At 41.1% G+C, this 22206-nt stretch overlaps 2 protein-coding genes across 2 annotated transcripts in view; both read left to right on the top strand.

Annotated features, from left to right (window-relative positions):
* Positions 1 to 13473, top strand: part of cbfa2t2 (CBFA2/RUNX1 partner transcriptional co-repressor 2) — a 30973-nt gene extending 17500 nt beyond the window's left edge. The window contains exons 3-11 of the mRNA XM_086041482.1: positions 745 to 986; positions 1067 to 1156; positions 5473 to 5657; positions 5736 to 5989; positions 7483 to 7568; positions 8738 to 8924; positions 11799 to 11867; positions 11947 to 12137; positions 12756 to 13473. Of these exons, the coding sequence (XP_085897608.1) occupies positions 745 to 986; positions 1067 to 1156; positions 5473 to 5657; positions 5736 to 5989; positions 7483 to 7568; positions 8738 to 8924; positions 11799 to 11867; positions 11947 to 12137; positions 12756 to 13082 (1631 nt within the window). The 3' untranslated portion in view covers positions 13083 to 13473. The remainder of the gene's footprint in view (positions 1 to 744; positions 987 to 1066; positions 1157 to 5472; positions 5658 to 5735; positions 5990 to 7482; positions 7569 to 8737; positions 8925 to 11798; positions 11868 to 11946; positions 12138 to 12755) is intronic.
* A 2751-nt stretch (positions 13474 to 16224) lies between these two features.
* On the top strand, positions 16225 to 22184 carry LOC147141833 (cell division cycle-associated protein 7-like). Its single transcript, XM_086040108.1, has 8 exons — positions 16225 to 16539; positions 16909 to 17223; positions 17369 to 17461; positions 18336 to 18479; positions 18551 to 18691; positions 20368 to 20517; positions 20665 to 20801; positions 22076 to 22184. The coding sequence occupies exons 1-8, from the start codon at positions 16432 to 16434 to the stop codon at positions 22119 to 22121; spliced, it is 1134 nt and encodes a 377-aa protein (XP_085896234.1). The 5' UTR covers positions 16225 to 16431; the 3' UTR covers positions 22122 to 22184.
* The last annotated feature ends 22 nt before the right edge of the window (positions 22185 to 22206 follow it).

Below are 22206 nucleotides of genomic sequence, written 5' to 3' on the forward strand. Positions count from 1 at the left end.
GCGTCTTTGACTTTCACAAGGAAAGCCTGCAAAATGGAAGCATGTGTATTTCTGTCATTTGTTTGCCTGAACCGAGCCCTTTCACTCAGAAACGCGGCAACCCTCAATCGAATCATTAGAGGAGGTCAGCGCCATCCTCTGTGACGGTTGCACAATAGGGAGAGTTGGTGTTGAACTTCATTCGACTGCAATGAGTTGTAGGAACAATTGGCTTTACAAGTGTCACAGAGGACAGAAGTCGCAGAATCAGGACATTTGTACGAAAGTAATGTTTACTCAGCCGTTGCGGGTTACGCATTCAGATAATTAGTTGCACGGTGGTATCACGCAAAGTTCTTGTTTTCTGCCCTCTTGGACACATGCCGCATCAGAGACATCAAAGTACAGGTGTCATTTGTTTCACCTGCCCCTTTCTGGCAGATCTTGTTTACGCAGCCATTGCGGCTTCACATATTTGCATGCGTGATAACATCACAAAAATAGGCATGGCCAGTGAGTCTCAGATGGTAAAATGTCCAGTTTTTCAATGGCAGTTAGTGGATACACAGGTTAATTGGACCTTCTGCCATTCAGTCGGAAAGCATTTCATTGTTCTGCCAGTGACTATAAGTCGCTGACATGGATAGAGGAACAAAAATACATTATTTATAGAACATAAATGATAATTTCTCGACCAACTGACTTAATTCCTCCCAGCATCCTTTGCTTCTCTTACACTCCTCTTTCCTACCGTCTTCTCCACAGTGACTAACGGGAATCACCATTCGCCGCCGACACTCAGCGCGGTGCCGTCGCCGCCGCAGCGCTACAGCAACGGGCCTTCGTCATCGTCGTCCTCGTCGCTGGCCAACCAGCAGTTGCCGGCCACGTGCGGCGCGCGGCAACTGAGCAAGCTTAAGCGCTTCCTGACCACGCTGCAGCAGTTCGGCAACGACATCTCGCCGGAGATCGGTGACAGCGTCCGCAGCTTAGTGCTAGCGCTGGTGGTACGCGTCCCAAAAAAAATAAGATTCATCACATCGGTTTCTCCTTCCAATGTATATTGATTGTTTTTTTCTGCTCGTAGAATTCAACAGTGACTATCGAGGAGTTTCACTCGCGGCTTCAGGAGGCCACTAACTTCCCCTTGAGGCCGTTTGTTATTCCTTTTCTCAAGGTAAACATTCACGTTTGACCTTCTCGCCCGCAAAATATGTGTTTGTTTTTGCTTGGTCTACTTCCCTCTTATTTTTAACAAGACTATTTTATGCTTTGGTTTCATTTGAAAACACAAGCCCGGCACTCAAAGTTCACCTCGACCTTCTCTGTGCCTTACAGGCCACAACATTAGGAACACCTGCATAGTCTGATGACATTTTGGAATTATTCTGTTTAGCCAGGACCGGGACACTGTTTTAAAAAGGATTTTTAATCTCTCTCTTTTTTTTTGGGTGGGGGGGGGGTATAGTTTTGTGGCTAAATAATAATAGGAACACGATACAAAAGTCATACGTACTGTAAATGAAATGAAATTAAAATGAATTAAATATTCAAAAAAATAATAATACACTATTATTATAATGGCGATGAGATGATGATTATTTTTAGTAGTAGTGTAGTAGTAGTCGTAATATTACCATTAATTTTATAATTATTGCATGTAGTTTGCATCGCTGATGAAGGTGGTACACTCTCCTGACTTGTGGGATCGGTTCTCGCTCTCGCGCTCACGGTGTGTATGGTTATTCGTCTCTGTGTGTGCCCTGCCACTGGCCGGAGACCAATTCAGGGTGAAGTCCACCTTTCGTTTAAAAGTCAGCTGGGATAGACTCAAGCAATCCCTCCTCCCCCCTGCAACCTTCTAAAGGTTAAGAGGTTTTAAAAATAACAGCATGGATGGATGACATGTAATAAGTTATAATCAAATAATATTTTCGATACCACATTTAGATACAAAATTAATAAAATATTATATAAAATATTGTTTAAAAAATTAAAATGATAAAATATTATAAAATATAATATAAAATATTATAAAATTATATAACATATTTTATAAAACACATCATTTTCTATTATTTCTTTAATATATACTGCACAGTGACTTACATATTTGGGGGTATCCTATGTAGTTACATAAAAAGAATACAACTATTATTATTATCGTCATCATCATCACATATTTTAACACTGCACAATCTAATATAGTAAACCATTTCATAAACACATTTTATTTTATTATTCATATTAGTTTGTAAATAGAAAAGTTCAATATGAACGATCAAATGTTCAATAAAATAATACATTATTAATTTCTTAATATATTTATGAAAATGAGGGGTACCTTAAAGTACTGAACATTGCAGAGCATCTTTAAAATGTATATAAATGTAAAATATCGAATCACAATAATTAATATTATCTAATGCTATAGAGCAAACCATTTTGAAGCTGTGATGCAATTGTACACCACTGCAAACCGTCTTTTAATTGTAGTCGTACCTAATGAAGTGTCCACCATTATTCTTCTTATCTGCTGCCTTTTCAATTCATGGCAGCAGTGAGGTGAATGCACTCGACCCCGTGACACGTTGAACTGAGCAAACGCTTCCTCAAAATGGTTTAACCATCATGATTTGCGTGCTGACCTGATGTACAACAGATGACGTTGTGTGTTAAACGGCTCCCCCGAGAACCCGTTTTTGTAACTGGGAGACGTCTCATCGAGTGTATACTTTTTCTTTTTAGGAGCTTCCCTCTCGGTCCCAAAAGCAGCCCGTAAATCTTCCCGCAGAGGCTCTTTTCGGATTCTCACTCACCTCCATCCGTCTGTCCTGAGAGGAGAAAGCTCTGTGGCTTTTACTAATTTATGACAGAAGGGGGGGATCGCAACTTCATTCTCTTAGGAGAAAGAGAAGCGAGGATTTTTGGTGGGCAGATGGGACAGGGAGGGGGGAAATGGAAAAGTCGGAAGTGTGAAACATGCCTATAAAGTCTTGCCTCCCCCCCCCCCCCTCCACTTTTTAAAAAATATTTATGGGCTCTGAGTGCCGCTGTCCTGTGAAGAGCTCTCAGCTGCCGAGGCGCCGCCGATCTTGCATCCGCCCCGCCAAAAAAAAAAAAAAAAAAAAAGTTAAAAAGAAAAAACAAGAGTGAGCGCCTCATCTCAAATGTCCACTGGTTAGGGGCCCGAGGGTTAGAGCCAGACCACCCCCTTTTTCTTTCGGGGCTTTCAACTTTGTGGGAACACTTTGGGGAAGACCCCTTTTTTTTTTTCCCAGTCCACAAAAGCAAGCAAGACCTTGAGAGAGACCTTTGGGATGAACTCAAACAGAGTTATGCCCTTGTACATGGATAAAAAAAAACACTCTTAGTCTTCCTCTGTTTTTACTTTCTTTATGTAGTGTTTACTAACGTTTATTACACCAGGACACATATTCTACATAAAGAAGAAAATGGCACAAAATGTGGCTACAGTAAGGTATTCCGGACCACCAAAAGACAGAAAAAAGGACCATTTTGGACTGTTCATACACATCTTTGGACTATTCTTAGATATATGTAGTATTTATTTTTTTAATCCAAATTTAATTTATTTATCAAGGTAAGGAAATTGACAATAGATTGTTTGCAATACCGACAACAGAGTAAAACTAAGCAAAATAAAAGCATATACAAATACAAACGTAACATACTGTACAATGGGATATTGTTACATAATAAATTACATGACATCATAGCAACTTGTGAATGAAAGGTTAATGAAAAATCGAAAATCTTTTAAAAAACGAATTGTAAAATATTTATACAATTTGAATTGGTGAAAATTTGAAAAAGGTAAACACATGTAAATAATAAAGTGTACTTTTATTTTAGTAACTTGGGTTGGAATTAGACAAAAAAATGAAAGATGACTAACAACGTCTAAGAACTGGTGTCTATGATTGGTCTTTTTTGGTCTATGAATAATCTGGCAACAATCTACAAGTAGAGCAAAACTGCGAGTAATATACGCCCCCGTAATTTGTCTAGTTTAATTGTTCAAACAGTAAAAATACCACAAGCTATCATCCCAAAACAGTTTAATGTCATGAAACTCGTCTTAAAACATTACCCTTGATTAACGATCAGGCTTACAGATGATTTGATTTAAAAACAATTTTTAAAAGTCACCGGAAGAGTGCATGTAAAGGTACACACAAAGACTCTCTCTGCTAACAACACAGACTAAACATAGCTCCTCCCCAACATATAGCACAAAGCTTCTCCCTCAGTTGATATCATGTCAACATAATCCCTTTACACAGATTTACTCCTTTCCTATTAGAGGTGTTTTTGCCGATATCATGTGGCATTTAGGATGTTTCGGCACAAAAAATGCAAATAGATGAGTTTTTCAGCAAATAGCTTGGTTCGACAGGAAAAAAACACAAATAGGTGAATTTGTGAATAGTGAACGGCAAATATGCAATAATTGTACACAGGTTAATTGCACCTTCTGCCATCCAATGAAAGAGCATATATACTATTTTTTTAGGGCTGTTACAGTAACACATCACAGCAATACATTATTTCTAAAAAAAAAAAAAATCAATATTTTTCAGAACTATTAAGTGGTGGATAATTCCCTGTGGCAAACCTGATGATCTTTCACGGCAGACTAATGTAATAACAGCCATGTGTCCAAATACTTCTGAAGAAATGAAAACATTGCTTGAGAAAAGCTCAGTCCTGATGGTTTAATAATACTTCACAAAATGAAAAAAAGCAACTCTTGGGTTTTATTTACTCACCAGAGAGAGGAAGTGGTGTAATTGCAAGCACACCAGCGTCTGCTCCTAATTAAGGACGATGAAGAAAAAGGGGAAAAAAAGAGCAATGCTGAGGACAGGATGGAGACAGAGAAGTTCTGAATAGAAAAAAAAACTCATAGGGGGGTTGGAAGGGTTTGCTGTAAAATGTTTCCAAGATGTGTGTGTCAACTTGCATGTCTGTGGCCAAATTGTACTCTTACCAATAATGGAAATGTCTTGCCCCAGTTGTAATGGAGCACACAAGTCAGTGATTAGGCAGCGAGAATAGGCAGCAGCGTTGTTTGTGGCAAAATAACAAAACCAAAAAGAAAATAACCATACACATATATATCAATAAATGATCTATATAACAGCAACAGTAGGGTAACAAATATACATCAATAAATACAATACTGTACTGTATCACCAATAAAAGACGATTCAATACGTATTTCGATACATGGGGTGCGATACTATTGAAGGATGGTACATTTTAAAGGGGAACGTTCGATTCGGTCCAATTCGATGCACTCACATCTTTTAAACCAAAACCGATTTACCGATTCAAATCAGTTTTCGTTACACCCGGACTAGTATATATAGTGTATATGAAGATGTGAGTGAACACTAAGCAGCAAAAATAGTCAGCCGCATTTTATGTACCATTTCAAACAGGTTTTTCTCCTTTTTTAATCTGCAGGCAAACCTTCCCCTGCTACAGCGGGAGCTCCTCCACTGTGCGCGTGCGGCCAAGCAGACCCCGGCCCAGTATCTGTCCCAACACGAGCACCTCCTGCTCAGCACCACCATGGCCTCCTCTCCGGACTCCTCCGAGCTCCTCATGGAGCCCTCCGACGCCGCCGTCAAGAGGCCAAGCCCTAGCAGGTGAGCTCGGATGACGGAATTTAAGACCCCCGCCATCTGGCGGAGGCCCGTCTGACCAAACCCGCCAACGACTTTCAGGGTCAAGGAGAACGGCTTCCACGAACGGCCGCCCGTGGCCATGGAGCCAGCTGCCAAGCGCATTTGCACCATCAGCCCGGCTCCCCGCCATAGCCCCGCGCACCCGCTGCCGCTCAACACCCAGCTGCACCCGACGCCTCCGCCCCTGCAGCACTACGCCCTTGACGACATCGCCGCGCCGCACATCCTGCACCGCGAGCACAGCCAGCGCATGTTGGAGATACGAGAGCTCAAAGACAGACCCAGGCTGCCGGGTAATTAATAGCAACAACAACTAAATGGAAATGATTGATTAAGCAATCAGGGGGCATTTTGGACATGTGCCTTGCACCTCCATCAAATTTACCAAAATCGCATTACACTACCCACACCAATAGTTAGACGTGGTTACGGCAGGCTTAAAATTTTCAACCACAAAATAGTCAGAAATATATGTGTGTGTGTGTGTGTGTGTGTGTGTATATATATATATATATATATATATATATATATATATATATACATATATGTGTGTGTGTATATGTATATGTGTGTACATGTGTATATGTATATATGTGTGCTGTATTTGGTGCTGGAGGCAGCACCAAAAGCGGACCACACATGAACTTGTCAATTAGTATGTGGATTTGTTGCGTACACAAAAATATCCGCCATCAGAAAACATTGTGCCTGCAAAAAAACAAAACAAAAAAAAAACCCTTCACCCTCTGTGAGTTCTATTTGTTAATTTTTTCCCTTTTTGACATGCGCTGACTAGCCCGCTTGATTAAGGGTGGTCTCCTGTGTTTGCTTAGTGGCGCCCCCATGAATGGTGGCTCGGTGTATCGTCCGTGTGTTGCGTATAAACAGAGGTGCGCTGTCCATAACCAACTGGATGGACTCTGGTGTATATCTGCCCTCCATTTCAGGGTGCTTGTCAGCTCTGGTTCCAAACCGCGGTAGCAGACACACACATATACACACCTTGATATGTTCTTAGTGGAGGTGCTGTGTTTATGAGGTCTTAGTCCCTTGTCTTACAGCCTCCCGCCCGCCTGCCGCCACTTAACTGGAGACACACACACTAGTCCACACACGCATGGCTTTGAACTGATGAACGCTGATGAGAACCAGGAGGCCGAGGCGAGCCTACATAAGAATCATTCTTCTTCTCAACAGGCCCAGCGTGCATGTGGCTTCTTGTCGGCTGTTTGTTTCTGCGTTTTACGAAGATTGGCGCTTTCCTATGGCTTTGTTGTGTGTATGTGTGCGTGTAGTGTGTGCATCTGTTTTTTTATGATCGCAAACAGTGCGCGACTGGTTGTGTTTAAATATCGGAGCCACTGCTTTCAGCCTCAGTGTCTCCCTACTGGAACGTGGGGAGCTCCGCAAGGGGAGGGTGCCAGCAGAGACATTTGGTGTGTGTGTGCGTCAGTACGTGCGTGTGTGTGTGAGTGAGTGCGTGTTTGACAGCTGACTTCCAGATGTGCTCCGGCTCCGGGTGCCGAAAGTCTGTTTTACATCACAGGGCTTCTCTTCATTTCACCCTTTTCTCATCCTTCATCTCACTCATTTTTTCTTCCCCTCGTACCCCAATGATGATGTCACTTAAGTGCAAAAAATCAAACGGTGTGTTTATTACATGCCATGTGAGGACACTGATGTCATGTTACAGATTGGAATGATGATGCATCTTATTGGCCTTTGGCGTCGTCTGCATTAAGAAGAATGTTAATTATTGGTCTCACTTGTGTGTGTTTTTAATCAGGCACTAACGGGGGCTACCGCGAGGAGCCGGTCGACCACAGGCTGACTGACAGGGAGTGGGCTGATGAATGGAGGCATCTAGACCACGTAAGGGTCTCTTTGGTCTCCTCTGATTGGTTAAGAGATGCAGCCACACATGTTTATATTTAATACAGAACATGAGTGTGTTTCGTAATCTGACAGTGTTACTTTCAGAGTTTTTAGTGTGTGTCGGCCTAATGGGCTTGACAATGCCTAGACATGTTTTAATTGGCCTACTGGGCAGATCCGATTCAGGCCCCTGAACTCTGCCTAACAACAAGTGGTGAAAACGATCAACAGTTGTTTTGATCGATATTTCTGGGTCTGTTAGAAAGTTTACCTTTTATTTTCGTTGTGGAATATAAAAGAAATACTAGCAAATACATCAATTATAAAATATAAATTATTTACAGTATACAACAGTGTAAATGTAAAAAAAAAAAGTTGTTTTCTTGATCAACTGCAAGATTTTACTTCCAGTGTGAAGTAAAAAATATATAAAATAATACGTACACATAAGTGAATAATATTATGTTGCTTCCTTAATCGACTGCCAGGTAAATTTTATTTCCTCTATGAAGTATAAGAAGTTACATAATAGGATAAAACATAAATAAAATAAATTATGTAAAAAGTGTGCTGTTTCCTTGATCGATTGAAAGTTAGTTATTTGGTGAAGTTTAAAATATACTTTATATATATATATATATATATATATATATATATATATATATATATATATATATATATATATATATATATACACACACACACAAAGCTGTGACACTGATTTTTGACTTTGAAGTATAAAAAATACTTTAAACAGTCTTTTGGAAATCCTATTAATGTATTATATAATAACTATAATATAAACTTCATATAAATAAATGAACCATTTTTAAAATGTATTCTGTTTCCTTAATAGACTGCTAGATAGGTTTTATTCCTGTTGTGAAATATAAAAAAATATTTTAAACTATATAGAACATAAAAAAATACTATCTAAATATAAACAAAAAAGTATTTTGTGAAAGGTTTTTTTCACTTTTAATGATTTAATCTGAGCGTTCCGAATCCCTGTTTCCACGCAAATGGCTTATCAATCAGAATAATAGTTGTGCCATCGTGTGGCTGTAGCTCAATTCCATATACTCGATCTATAATTGCACCCACTACAATTTTGACAAAATGTATAGAACTGAAATGAAGTCTTAACTCAATGTTGTCGTGTCCAGGTGCTGAACTCCATCGTGGACATGGTGGAAAAGACACGGCGGTCAGTGAGTGTCCTGCGGCGGTGCCAGGAGTCGGATCGCGAGGAGCTCAACTACTGGAGGAGGCGCTCCAGCGAGCAGGAGGACGCTCGCAAAGGGGGCTCGGCACCCTTCTCCAAAACACACAGCCCCCACTCTGCAGAGTCTGGTGAGGATTTTCTTCTTCATTTGCTCATCCCTAACTATGCAGTCGTATTGTTGTACCAAATCAAGAAAGATCTATTGGGTACTTCGGGCAAGGGTCCTCAGGCTTTATCATGCGTCCTGTATTGATGGACACCAGTGACAGGTTCACAAGTTTTGTGGGGCAAATTTTTTCTAACTTTACAAATCCTCAAAATCGTCATCAAATTTTGCCACTATGTTCCATCTTTCAAATGTTGGCAAATCAGCATCACTCATCTCTGCTTCTGATTCGGGCTCATTGTGAATTCCCTTTAGTTTGTCAAAGTACGAGCTGTGGAATTCGCTGAACATGGCTGCTTCAAACTAAAATGGCGGGCCTCCAGTTCAATTATGAGCATGGGTCCTTGAGACGTTTTCCTGTGTCCTTTTATGATTGACATGTTCACACAATTTTGTTTCAATCAAGGACACTCGGGTAATTTTTAAAAAAACTTTCCAAGAATCGTCTAACTCATCGTAAAACTGTGGCGGCACGCTCTGCCCGCATTAGATGGCTTAGGCAAAAAAAGCTTGGCAATTTAGCACTGCCCATCTGTTTAGGACACCTGCTTTCAATTGGGGCTCATTTGGGCAAATTACCTAGTAGGAGTGTGTCAAACTACAAGCCTTGGAATAGGTCAGAAATGGCTGCTTCATACTCAGAATGGCTGACCTCGTGTTTAATTTCAGGCGTGCGTCCTTGAGACGTTTTTATGATAGACAAGCCCACCCAATTTTGTATCAATCAGTGACACTAAAATCGAGGGGTGATTTATTTATTTATTTGGTGTAACATTCCAGGGGATGCTACTTTGTGTGTTGTGGGAGCTTATGTTTGGAACCCATCAAACACATACGCTGTCACCAGGAATTGTGCACTTGAAATTAATGCAGATTATTTTTGGGCATGTTGAGACCCTACAAAACAACAATTCCAAGAGGCCTAAAAAGGTCAAGAACGCGCAATACCAATTCAGTACAAGACTGACACTGCCCTCTAGTGGAGACAGGAACTACTCCACCACCCTCAGCCGTGCACTGCGAGGCCAGCCTTGCGTTGTCCCCTGCTGGGCCGCAGTCACATTCACAGGTGCCAGGACCGGCCTGGGCCATATCGGCCACAGAAGGGCCGTCCTGTGGGCTCGGAGAGACAAAGCTGGCCAACATGCGCGAGTACCATCTGGGCCCCTACACAGCCGGGAAGACAGCCCATCCATCGGAGAAAAATAAATAAATAAATACACATCAACAAAGACCGGGTCTAATAAGAGTAAGGCTGTGATATTATTAAATATTGCAGGCATACCTGATGTTATGGCCCGTGAGTGCATATGATGCAGAACGTATAGGATGACATACTGTGAAATGAAGGTGATTTGCAGGCAGGGAGAGATTTGCAGGCAGCGACAGAATGTTGACACAGCTTGTAGGCCCGCCTCCCCCCCCCCCCCATCCAAGCCAAACACATTCCTCTCTGAGGCTGTCAGATCGCACATCAGACGACGATAAACAACAATTCTGTTGCGTCTCCAAAGCAGATATGAGAGACCGGTTTTCTTTGCAGATAGAGATGTTCTAAAAGTGAAAATTTATGGGTTGGATAAGGTTATGCTAAAAAATAAATAGAAGTGCTGCAGAAGTGAATGTGAACGGCAACAAAAGTAGTCAACAGCATTGTGTGTCGCAAATTAGTACACATTTAGCCGTACAAAACTATTCATCCGTCAATAAATACTGAGTAAAAGCAGTTTCATTGAAATAGACACCATTAATCGTAACATTGAGTGACCAAAACACCTCAAGAATAGTCAGTCAAAAACTTCACATCTATGAATAATTAATCAATATATAAGTGGTATATATAAGTGGTTTTGAATGAAAGACGATGGTGTGACAACAATTTATGAAAAAGCAATGTATAAACAGAATATTCGGTTGTAAGGCAGCATGATTTGGCAGCAGCATAGTTTGCTACAACACTTTACATGGATCAATAAATGCTATATTTAAGTAGTTGTGAACTAGATAAACCAGCAACTAACATAAAAGGGACCAAAAGGAAGCAGGAATAGTCAGTACTATTATGTCACAACGCCAAACATGTATGAACAAAATGTCAATGTGTATACCGTATGTAGTTTTTATTGAAATAGTTAATATTAGCAGTGGACGGACACATAAGCATGAATAATTAGTAAATGTGATTGTGAACAAAAGGCAGCAAAAATAGTCAGTAGCACTGGATGCAAAATAAACTATGAATGGATCAATAAGTACTGTATAAATGAAAATGACAATAATGTATGAATAAGATATACTGTATACAAAGGCAGCAAGAATAATCGTCAGCATTGCATGTCACGTAGCTACACAATGGAATGAACGACAGCAATAATAATATCAGTGACAACTACACATGAATAATTAATACAACACACTGTATGCAGATGAGAAGGTGGACTAAAGGCGGCACAAATAGTCTGCACAGTTTATGTCACAAAATTAGACATGGAAAGCATTTTTCATGAAATAATATCAGCAGTAGCGTGACAGCTAGACATGAATAATGCAAATATATGCTGTTGTGAATGTGAACAAAAAGCGGCAAGAATAGTCAGCAGCATTGCTTGTCACAATACTATTCAATGAATGGAATGAACGTCAGCAATCATAGCTATCAAAGTGAGAACTAGACATGAATAATTAATGCAATACATGCAGGTGTAAATGTGAACTACAGGTAGCAAGAATAGTCAGCAGCATTGTATGGCGCAAAACTCTACATAGCTCAATATGCAGTCTATACGTAAGCAGCTGTGAATGGAATACTTAGGCCCTAACTGTGCGCTCTTTCCAGAGTCTCAGCGTGACTTCGCCCCGCGAGCCGGCTCGGCATACGTCACAGACGAAATCTGGAGGAAAGCAGGTGAGAAGTCGCCGTATGAACCGCCTGTCGTTGTCGTTCATGTCAACCAACTGAACAGTGTCTCCCTTCCCGCGCGCAGAGGACGCAGTGAACGAGGTGAAGAGGCAGGCCATGGACGAGGTGCAGAAGGCGGTGGCCGAGGCCGAGCAAAAAGCCTTTGAGATGATCGCGGCCGAGCGGGCCAAGATGGAGAAGACGCTGGCCGACGCCAAGAGGAAGGCTCAGGAGGACGCCATCATGGTTATCAATGAGCAAGAGGATTCCAGTGAGGTGAGCACACGCCATGGGGGTGAGATTTTCTCAACTGCGTTTTGATTGGCTACTTTTATTCTGCAGAGTCTGCCTGGTTTCTTACCATTTGTCTGCATTTATCCATAGTAGGGCTCAACGATTTGGGGAAAAAAAAATCAAATTGCAATTTTTTTGTCTCAATATTGCTTTTTAATATGCAATTATTTTTTTCAAGGTCCTCTTCCCATTTTTTTTGAACAAACACAAGCAATAAATCACTCTGTGTTTCAATAAACTATCCGATTTATTCTACATAAATGTTTTGGTCTTACAGGTATGACTTATGCTTGAATAAATGCAAATTAACCATGAATTCATATGACTATGTATAACATTTTTATACATCTACCGGTACTTCAATTTGAGTTGTTAACTTACTAAAAACTTTGACTTGCAGTCTTTTTAAGCGTGTACTACGACAACTTCATAAAATTCTCTGTGTGTGGTGTAAACATAAATCAGTATGCCATAAATCAGGCTCCAGCTCTCCCTACACTGAATAAAGCCAGTTAATCAAAATCTGTGAAAAATGAAGCGCAGTCTGGACTTTACTTACTTTTTTCCCTTACAAACACGCTTTCCTCTGTGTCCTCACAGTGTTGCTGGAACTGCGGCCGCAAAGCCAGCGAGACGTGCAGCGGCTGCAACGCGGCGCGCTACTGCGGCTCCTTCTGCCAGCACAAAGACTGGGAGCGGCACCACCTCATCTGCAGCCCCGGACTTCAGGCTCAGCCTAAACCCGTGTCTGCCATTTCCGCTGCCAGGGTGGCAGCCGCCGCTGCCGCCGGGGTGTCCCCCGCGGGGCTCACGACTTCCGATGTCGTGGCCTCGGCGTCCAGTCCCGGTGGGGAGAAAGTTCCGGTCGTGTCTCGCTCATCCACCCCTTCGACCCCGGCCTCGGCGGCCGAGACCAATGGACATTAGGAGGAGGAATGTGGCTGCTCCAGGACAGCAGATGTTTCATCATCATTGACAGATTATACGGGACTCGCCTCGGACCAACAGATCCCCCCTGACAGATGGAAACTTGTTTATAGTCAACCCCCATCGCCTATAAAAAACTGAAGCTGATGACCCATCTCCGGCGGCAGGGTGAAAATTATTATAAAACAAGAGATTAAAAATAATGTACACTTTCCTCTGAAGCAGCTTTCTTTTCCACTTCTTTGTGTATGCATTTTAAACAACGAGGAGGAGGAGGCGGGTTACGTGTAATAAAACCAGCCATGAAGCAAATTTAATGGTGTAGATTTCAAGAAAAGAAATGAGTCGCCAGATTGTGTGAATGTGTCTTTTTTTTTTTTTTTTTTTTTTGGCAAAGCAATATAATAACACAAAGCGTTCAGGTATGAAACTGTTTCCGCGTCACCAAAGTTACTTTTAACTAGGGCCTCAGGAAAACACAGGCACAAGGATGTTCCCCCAAGCGGTACACTTCCGTTGTCTTCCCCACGGTACGGTCGGTTCAGAGCTGCAAACACAAGCCACCCAGGCCCCTTTTCAGGCATAACTCCAGCCGAAGTAAGACACTGTGCAGCGGCTTGCATGCATTCAGATAATTTGATGCACAGTGGCCCCAGCGTCTGGGTTACTCCTTCAATTGCTTTCAACACAAAGAGACGTGGCCAGTGAGTCATGGGTGTTAAACTAAGCACACTGGTGGTGCTCCCTTACACAAACTTAAGCCTGTTACACACGGGTCCTGTCACCCGTTTATTACAAAAAGAATAAACAATGGACTAAACAGCCATCCTTTCAGTCCCGTACTGCTGTGATGTGTCCCAACAGTAGTGTGGGGAAAAAAAATAGCACGATACCAGTCAGTTATGGGATGCACTGGATTTATTGTTAATATTTTTAGACCTTGATTGTTTTGTTGAATTATATATTCTATCCAAATTGTTATCCCATTATTATACAAAAACAGAACATTTTTTTCAGTTGACAGTGCAGAAAATGAACAAACATTTCAGTTCAGTAAATGGTTTGGTCTGTAAAGGCCTAGATCAGGCCTAGGATACAGCAATCCAAGTCTGGTGGGCGTTTCAGCATGTTGAATCGGCATCATGAGTCGGGACATTTGGTCATTCTGATTGGCTGTTAACTAGCGATTCAACGCACAGAGCACGAACGGGAAGTGACAAATGCGGATAAACTGGGCACGCTTTTGCTGCCTTAATCTTACAAGTACAAGAACGAGAGTTGACAGTGTAAGTATTTCACGACACTGTGTCAAGATCGTGAGAGTTTTCTTCGCGTGGGAGTTCATCGTGAGCAAAAAATATAGCTGAATACATTGTTTACGTTTTTATAATCCGCCCCCGGCCAACAGCTTTCCGGTTGGATTTTTCTAACAATGAGAAATGGTGACTACCGGCGCCGATGGTATGGAGGGGTATTACATCGTACGCATGCGCAGAAGGTACTTTAATGGTCAGTGTCGCTGTCTCGTTGCGGTGTATTTTTCTAGAGTGACGTGTAGACAGCCGGCCCGACACCACAGGGGGTAAGCGTCGGTCACAGTTGTCCAACGTCGGATTGGTCTATCTAGGCCTTCGCACGACAGAAAGCAGGGTAAAATGTTTGTGAAGGAGGACAAAGCACATAGGCTGGTCTCTAGTTGGCTGCAGGCTGCAACATATAAGCAATGTGGGTGATCGTTTTTTGTGATCGCAATGGAAGACATTAATCGACATAAGGTGATCATATACTTTTCGACGGAAATCGGCCCATCACGATAGGTGGCGGATTGATCGAAGTACCACTTAAATACTTTAAAGCGTCAAACAATTGGACGTGCCCAGGTAGTCATTCTTTAGTACCAAACTGTACCGCTTGGTTGGGATACGGACTAAGAGGATGATGATAATGTTTTCTGAGTCCATTTTGGCACCTGAGCAGTGTCATTGTCGTAGCAAATTGGCGAAAAGGCCCGGCGGCAACTCCTCCCACACACAAATCTCAGGAGATAAACACACAGGAAGTCCAATGTTTTACAAGCTACTACTACACACACTTGCTCCCATTTGTTGTACGAATTTGTAAAAAGAATTATGCCGGTATTTTGTTTATTTGCCCTGTTTGTCCTTTAAACATTTGCTAAAAATCACATGATAAAAGTTATATTGACGTAAGGTACAAAATAAAGAAATAGAGTTACTGAAGATGCTTTTTTCTTTCTTTGGGTTTGTCCTTTAATTGGCTTCCATTATGTGCCATCCTAACTATGTTTACAGCTCTTTTCCTCATTGGGAACCATGACGGCTGACTTTTGGAGAAACTGTAAATTGCATGTTATAAACAAACAACAATTCATACCAACATTCAGAACCATGGACAATTGAGAGTCTTCATGCATGTTTATGCAAACGCCACACAACCAAACTGAGATTTGCACCTGAGACCTCTCGACTATGAGGTCGAACCTCCAAACACTACCACACCATACTACCTACATGAGGTCAAGTTCAAAGGTCAAATCTCCAATTATCGCGTGGATTATAACATACACGGAGATGGAGATGTAAAAATCCTGAATATCTGAAATTAAAAAATACAAATACAACTAATAAACAGATCCATATTTACATTAAAATCTGTCAGTTGCCTTCGTTTAAAGCAAAAAGCCAGAAAAATAGACAAGTGTATTACAAAAATTCACCATCAGGTGGCAGTAAAATGCACAATTGCACAGGGCTCGGATGCTCCCATGGCAGCAAGGAGGGCGTCACTAAAAACTACAACAGAAAATAACATTAATAAATTGTTTAATAAACAACAATTTTATATATATATATATATATATATATATATATATATATATATATATATATATATATATATATATATATATATATATATATATATATATAATAAAATAATAAAATAAACGAAGCCACTAAAACTGGCTCTTGTTATCTTGTACACGGACAGTACAACAGGTGTACCTGCCTTCTCTTTAAAGTTAGTATTTTAAGATCACATGGGTCAAATCTCTTCCGCTATTCGTTCGTTAAAATATGTCTGTTTTAATTCCCTGGGTGATCCGACGAGGGCGGGCATTATACGCAGTGATGTTGCGCTAATATTCGTTCCACCCTTTTTTACAAAACAAACGCAACTTTCTATCAATCAGTCTCTTAATTGGCGGGCGACCTTACCTGTTGCACTTCCTCTTCGTCATAACTAAAATGGTACCAAACCTTGCGATTTGAAACATTATTTGGCGTTTGTTGTTGCAGTTATTTTTGTCAGCAGCAAGAAACTTTTGGGGATGTTTCACCTTACAAGGGAGCTGGCTGAAGTTTTCGCCGAAGACTCTGACAGTGAAAAAACGTTTTATGGCTTTTGTGAAGATGAACTGGGCGACCACTGCGACAAGGTCCGACATTTTTCGTGAAATACACTTTACTTCATGTTCGTTTTAGTGTGCGTGTGTTTATTTAATAGATATTTTAAAGTAGAAGCTTGCTACTTTTACATTTGACTGACTAATATCACAATATATGGGACTTAAATTGGCACTTTATCATACCAGTTCATAAATTTAAATCATGTAGTTTTTATGTTGAAGCGCAGGGATTGTTAATTTCTGTATGTGAAATTAAAAGGAAAACTGTGAGTAAAGCACTAATGTAGAATCACATCATAGTTAAAAAAAATTTGAAAATGCCACACTGACATCTGGAAGTTGTTTTGTAGTATAATATGGCGCTCCAATGGCCAATTGAATTGAAACTTCCCCATTCAGAATTGTGTCCTAGAAGAGGAATATGAAGGTCAAGATGAAGACGGGCCTTATTCTGTTACCTCCAAGCAACAGAATGGCAAAATGTCAAAAACCTTAAGTCTGAGGATGGCACTCCACTCGTCTCTGACCACCCATAACTCCACTGATGGTGATGATGACGATGACGATGATGATGATGATGACGATGACGAAGGGAGGACCCAAAAGAGACGGGCGAAAGAGAGCAGATCTGTTCATTTGAAAGAAGAACCTGAGGATCAGTCCGACTCTTTCCTGGTGAAGAGAGAGCTGAACATCAAGGCAAACAAAGCCATGGTAAACCACATTAAGAGCATCAGTTCACTCACATCCATCCATCCATTATTCGATCCGCTTATCCTCACAGTAGTGCAGAAATCATAACGTCGCTGCAGCTAGGGCAAGAACGCTGCCATGTATTCTTCTCTCTCTGCCACAATAGTTGGCTCAGCTGATGGCGGACCTGCAGAAGATGTCGGGAGGTGCCAGTTTCCTGAAAAAACAAGAAGCAAAGCAGCCCAAAGATGAAATCTCTGTGAGTACATGGAAAAGATTATCATTCATCAACATTATGTACACAATCTACTAAGATTTTATTAAAGAGTTCTATGTAAAACAAAATGCCCTTCATATACTGTAATGTTCAGTTTTGATTGATACTTTCACAGAGGCATTACTGCGTTTTGCCATCGAGTGGTTTGGGAGATTACTGAACTGTATTACCTTTTGCACAAAGAGAAGGTCAATTTTTTGCAGGAAGGCTTATTTTTTTGAAAGTACACGGTAGTTTGCAAACCTAATCAATATTTGTCTGAAAAATTAGTTTGTATACTGATTAGTTGGTGAACTGAGGTTCCACTAAAAATTTCCACCATAACCTCCTTTTTCTTTCACGTCACAGGAGCTGTGGAAAGCCTGAAGCTTAAATTGAGTCATTGCTCACAAGTCAAGGTTAAAAAAAATCTGCTGAGCACCATCTCATATCTAAAAAATAAATAAATAAAACAGATTGAAATATCGTTGGATTTCATATCAGTGCATGAACAAAAGTGTCTCTGAAGTGTGATCATTACACTTTCAACTAGTTTTTTTCTGATGGGTGAAAACAGGTGTTTATTTGATGAAAGTGTTCAGATTTGCGATGTATGGCGTACATGTTTGAAAAGTGTGTTTCCACCTGTACAAATTACGCTGAAAGCATACAACTTGACAGGTATGTAATTGGGACCAGCATCCAGAAGTAAAGTACCTCGATTTCTGCGTCACTCAAAAGTGAGCTTTATTAATTTTGTAAAGTCTGACATTTTTAGACCGCTCTTGTACACCTCATTGGATTGTGCCTAATATTGTGGCCAGTGAATGCCTCTCAATGTCTTATATTGGCTTGTGTTGTACAAACCCGCTTGCAGCGTCCACCCCGCTTGATAAGGGAGCCCAGGAAGAACCCGGAGCGGGCGTCCCGCCGACAGACCCGCTCCATGGGAGAATGCGAGGACCCCTCTGGTCCCCAGGAGGCCGAGCTAGAGCTCAGCTTGGAGGAGGAGCTCTTGGAGGTAGTTTCTTGTTTCTTGACATTGTCAGTAAATGGTAGTGCTTTCATATAATGTTTTACTTCGGGTTCCAGGTACGGCGAGCCCCGCAGCGGCGTAGCACCCCGCGGCCCAATCTCAACCCTCACGTGATCCGGCCCGTGCATGACATCACGGAGGGCGAGCTTCAACTGGTGGCTGACCACATGACCGAGAAAGTCTACAATAGAGTCACTGTAGGTTCACACTGCAGTCTACTTCGTGAACAAAACGTAATGCTTAGTACAGGCAATCAGTTCCAAGATGCTGAGCCACCTTTTTGTTCATAGGAAATGAGGCAATTTCATTAGTCCGGGATAGGATCAAGCTGTGGCCATCATAATTGGGGACGAATCGATGGGTTTTTTGGCTGTGGCTCATTCCAATATTTGGCAGAATAAAATTCTGAATTGTAATTTTAAAAAAAAGTATAATGCAACAATTACAGTTACCGGTACTTATTTTTTGGGCCATTAGTACTTGCAATAAATATATGAATTACAGGCAGACCATTTGGCTGTTTTACAATACTTGTGTTGTTTGAATGTCATTTTCTCATATTGTAAAGTGTTAATGTGTAACAAAAAAGAATGATTAATTGGTTGGACCCTAATCATTTGGATAACCGTACAGGCGATGTCTTAAGTAGTGTTTTAACATTTATAGTACGTGTTCAAAGAAGTCAAGCTGTAAACTAAAGACATTGGTTGCTTTCAGTTTTTTTTTTTTTTGTTTCAGCTAACATTTCAAATAGTTATACAAGTTTCAAAGGAAGTTAAAATGTAAAAAAGTTTTTTAGGTTTTTCACTTTTGAATAACATTTTCAAGTCTTTTTTTTTTTTTTTTTTTTAACATTTTAAAGGGCAAAATCAACCCAGACATATTTTTTTCAAGAATATGTTCCCAGCAGGCCCACTAGTTGAAACACGGCATTCTGATTAGTGTTGCGTTTGTGGAATATGAGTTAAGCAGCAAAATCTAAACGTTTTGAGCCATCTCAGCGGGCAGCCATTTTGTCATTTCTGTCGACTGAAAATGACATCACAACTATTCAGGGCTCAGTGAACGACCAATCACGGCTCAGCTTCAGAAAACAGGTCAGTCGTGGGTAAAAACAAGAAGATGAACTCTTATTCCACAAACTGAATATTTATCAGAATGCCTTGTTTCAACTAGTGGGCTTGCATAGAACATATGCTCGAAAAGAAAAATGTTTGGGTTGACTTCCCCTTTCACGATCTTAATCGTGCATGTGTAAAAAAAAAAGTTCAAATTAAAACTCAACTTATTTTTATAAATTTCAAGTAACATTCTTAATGGCCATAGAGAATATAATCAAGTTAAAGATAGCATGTTAAAACTCCCCCGCTCTCTGATTTTTAGTAATATTTTAACATTAGTCATACAAGTTTAAAAATAAACTACATTTTTTAATTTAGACTTATTATTTTTTTTTAGTAATGTTTTACCATGAGTGGTCATACAAATGTAAAAAGACGAGGGTTGGCCCAATCCGAACCACATGATCGAAAATTGGGGCGGATGAAAAAGATCGGATAATACAATTTTCATAATTTCTAAAGTCAAAATGAAATATTTTAGTTCTTTACTTGATTTGAACCACTGCAGATTTACAGCCATATACAAAGGTATCATCTTGGGATAGCTTTTTTCATAAAAAATAAGATAATTGAGACAATTTGAACGTAGTCTTCTTTTTATTCTTCATTGCATTGCAGAGGTATCGGACCGGTAATTGGTATCGACAGATACTCAAAATAAAGTGAGTCAGGTGTATGGTGCTTTGAACACCAAATGCTTATCGTTTCGCAAGTGGTACGATATATTAAAGGTGATGTTTGTTTGTTTTCAGGGCTCCACATGCCACCAGTGTCGGCAAAAGACGGTGGACACAAAGACGTGCTGCCGTAATGAGGGCTGCCGGGGCATCCAGGGCCAATTCTGCGGGCCTTGTCTGAGAAACCGATACGGGGAGGACGTCAAGAAGGCGCTGCTGGATCCGGTTAGACCCTCCACCCAACATCATCGCCGCACTGTCCTGTGACGTTAGGCTATCTGTAGATTTTACAGGTTTCAAGTTGGCTTGATGGCCAAGAACATCTTGTTTATTAAAACCCTTTTAAAGTCACTTTTTTGGGTGTATTCTCAGGAGTGGCAGTGCCCTCCCTGCCGAGGCATTTGCAACTGCAGCTTCTGCCGGCAGCGAGAAGGCCGCTGTCCCACCGGAATCCTGTTCCCCCTTGCGCAATACCACGGCTTCTCGGACGTCCACTCCTACCTCAGCAGGTATCTTTCATCAACAGACCAATTCATGGGGTACTTGTGATAGTACCGATCAGAGCTGGGCAGTCCGACCCAGGGCCGGACAGGTCTGACCCTCCGGCCCAGCCGGATGCCCATTTTTGGGGCGGGTTAGGGTCGGGGTTTGGTGGTGACAAGTTTTAAAAAGGGCTGGACTAAGCAAGTGGATTTTAGTTCGGCCCACTAATCAGCCCTCGTGCGCGTGACGTGCTCGTGAAACGTTCAAAAGTTCATCTCAACCTACTCGGCGAAATGGGCAATCGACAAAAATTGCCTCAGAACTCGTCAAATGCGCCACTAGACACTAGTGCGTACTTACTTGCACTGGGCACGTTCGGTCTGCAAAAAGCTTTAAAAAAAAAAATAAAAAATACGTTCAGTCTGCACAAATAGGAGAAGAAAAGGCAGATTGTGAAGAAGAAGGAGATGACAATGGAGGAGGAGAAGGACACAAACAGAGAGAACTGAGGGCAACCTCAGAAAAAATTGAATCATTTTTTAACAAATGGAGATATAGCGCGAGTTCTGCAAGTGGTGGTGATAATGACAAGAGACTGAGTAGCTCGAGCAGCGTCTGCTCAAGCACACCGGCGAGTGACGTCAGCAGCATGTCGAGATGGAGGAGACTGACGCTGGCATTGGGGACCAGGGAGAAGCCATTGGGATGCTAAAGGGCTACCTGGAGAACTGCCAAAATTAAGATAATACATTTTTAATAATATACAAGTAGGCTACAGTTTTTTTCGTTTTAGAAAAAAAAAACGCTCTAGCAGATAAAAATGTTTCCCTCCACGTTTCCGCATCCATTTTTCGATGTTACAGTACTGTATACTGTACTGCAATTCCCTTGTTGCCTCGTTTTAGATGTGATGATTTTTATGCAGTCTTCTATTGTTTATCGCAGGAAAAAGCCGTTAGCGGCTCTCCCGCGGCGCCGTCATCCATGAATTTTTGTATTTTTTTTCATGAGGGGGAGGGACAGGATCGACACCAATAATTTTTATGAATAAGGCCGGTACCCTGGTAGCGGCCGGAGGGTTGGGGTCTGACCGGCAAAAAAGGGCCAAGTGCCCAGCTCTGGTACCGATATTTTTAAGGTTATGGAGGGCATGCATTGATCTAGTTTAGTGGACAGTCAGTAATGACATTTTGTTAATGTTGTTTTATATTTATGGCTTGTAATTCTGTTGTAAACTGAGGACCTCTTGTAAAGAGTTGAGTGAATTTAAGATTTGTAACACGTACATCTCATCTTTCAGTCTCAGCAACAAACTGAAGAGTGATGGTGACAACGTAGAGATGTGAACTTGGCAATGATATGTTTTTAAAATTTCATTTTTAACAACAAATAAAGTTTTCTTCTCATGATCACAATGTTTTTAAGTGGGAC

This window comes from Filicampus tigris, chromosome 9 (assembly GCF_054856515.1).
Source record: "Filicampus tigris isolate MCC_2025a chromosome 9, RoL_Ftig_1.0, whole genome shotgun sequence".
In the NCBI taxonomy this organism is placed as follows: domain Eukaryota; kingdom Metazoa; phylum Chordata; class Actinopteri; order Syngnathiformes; family Syngnathidae; genus Filicampus; species Filicampus tigris.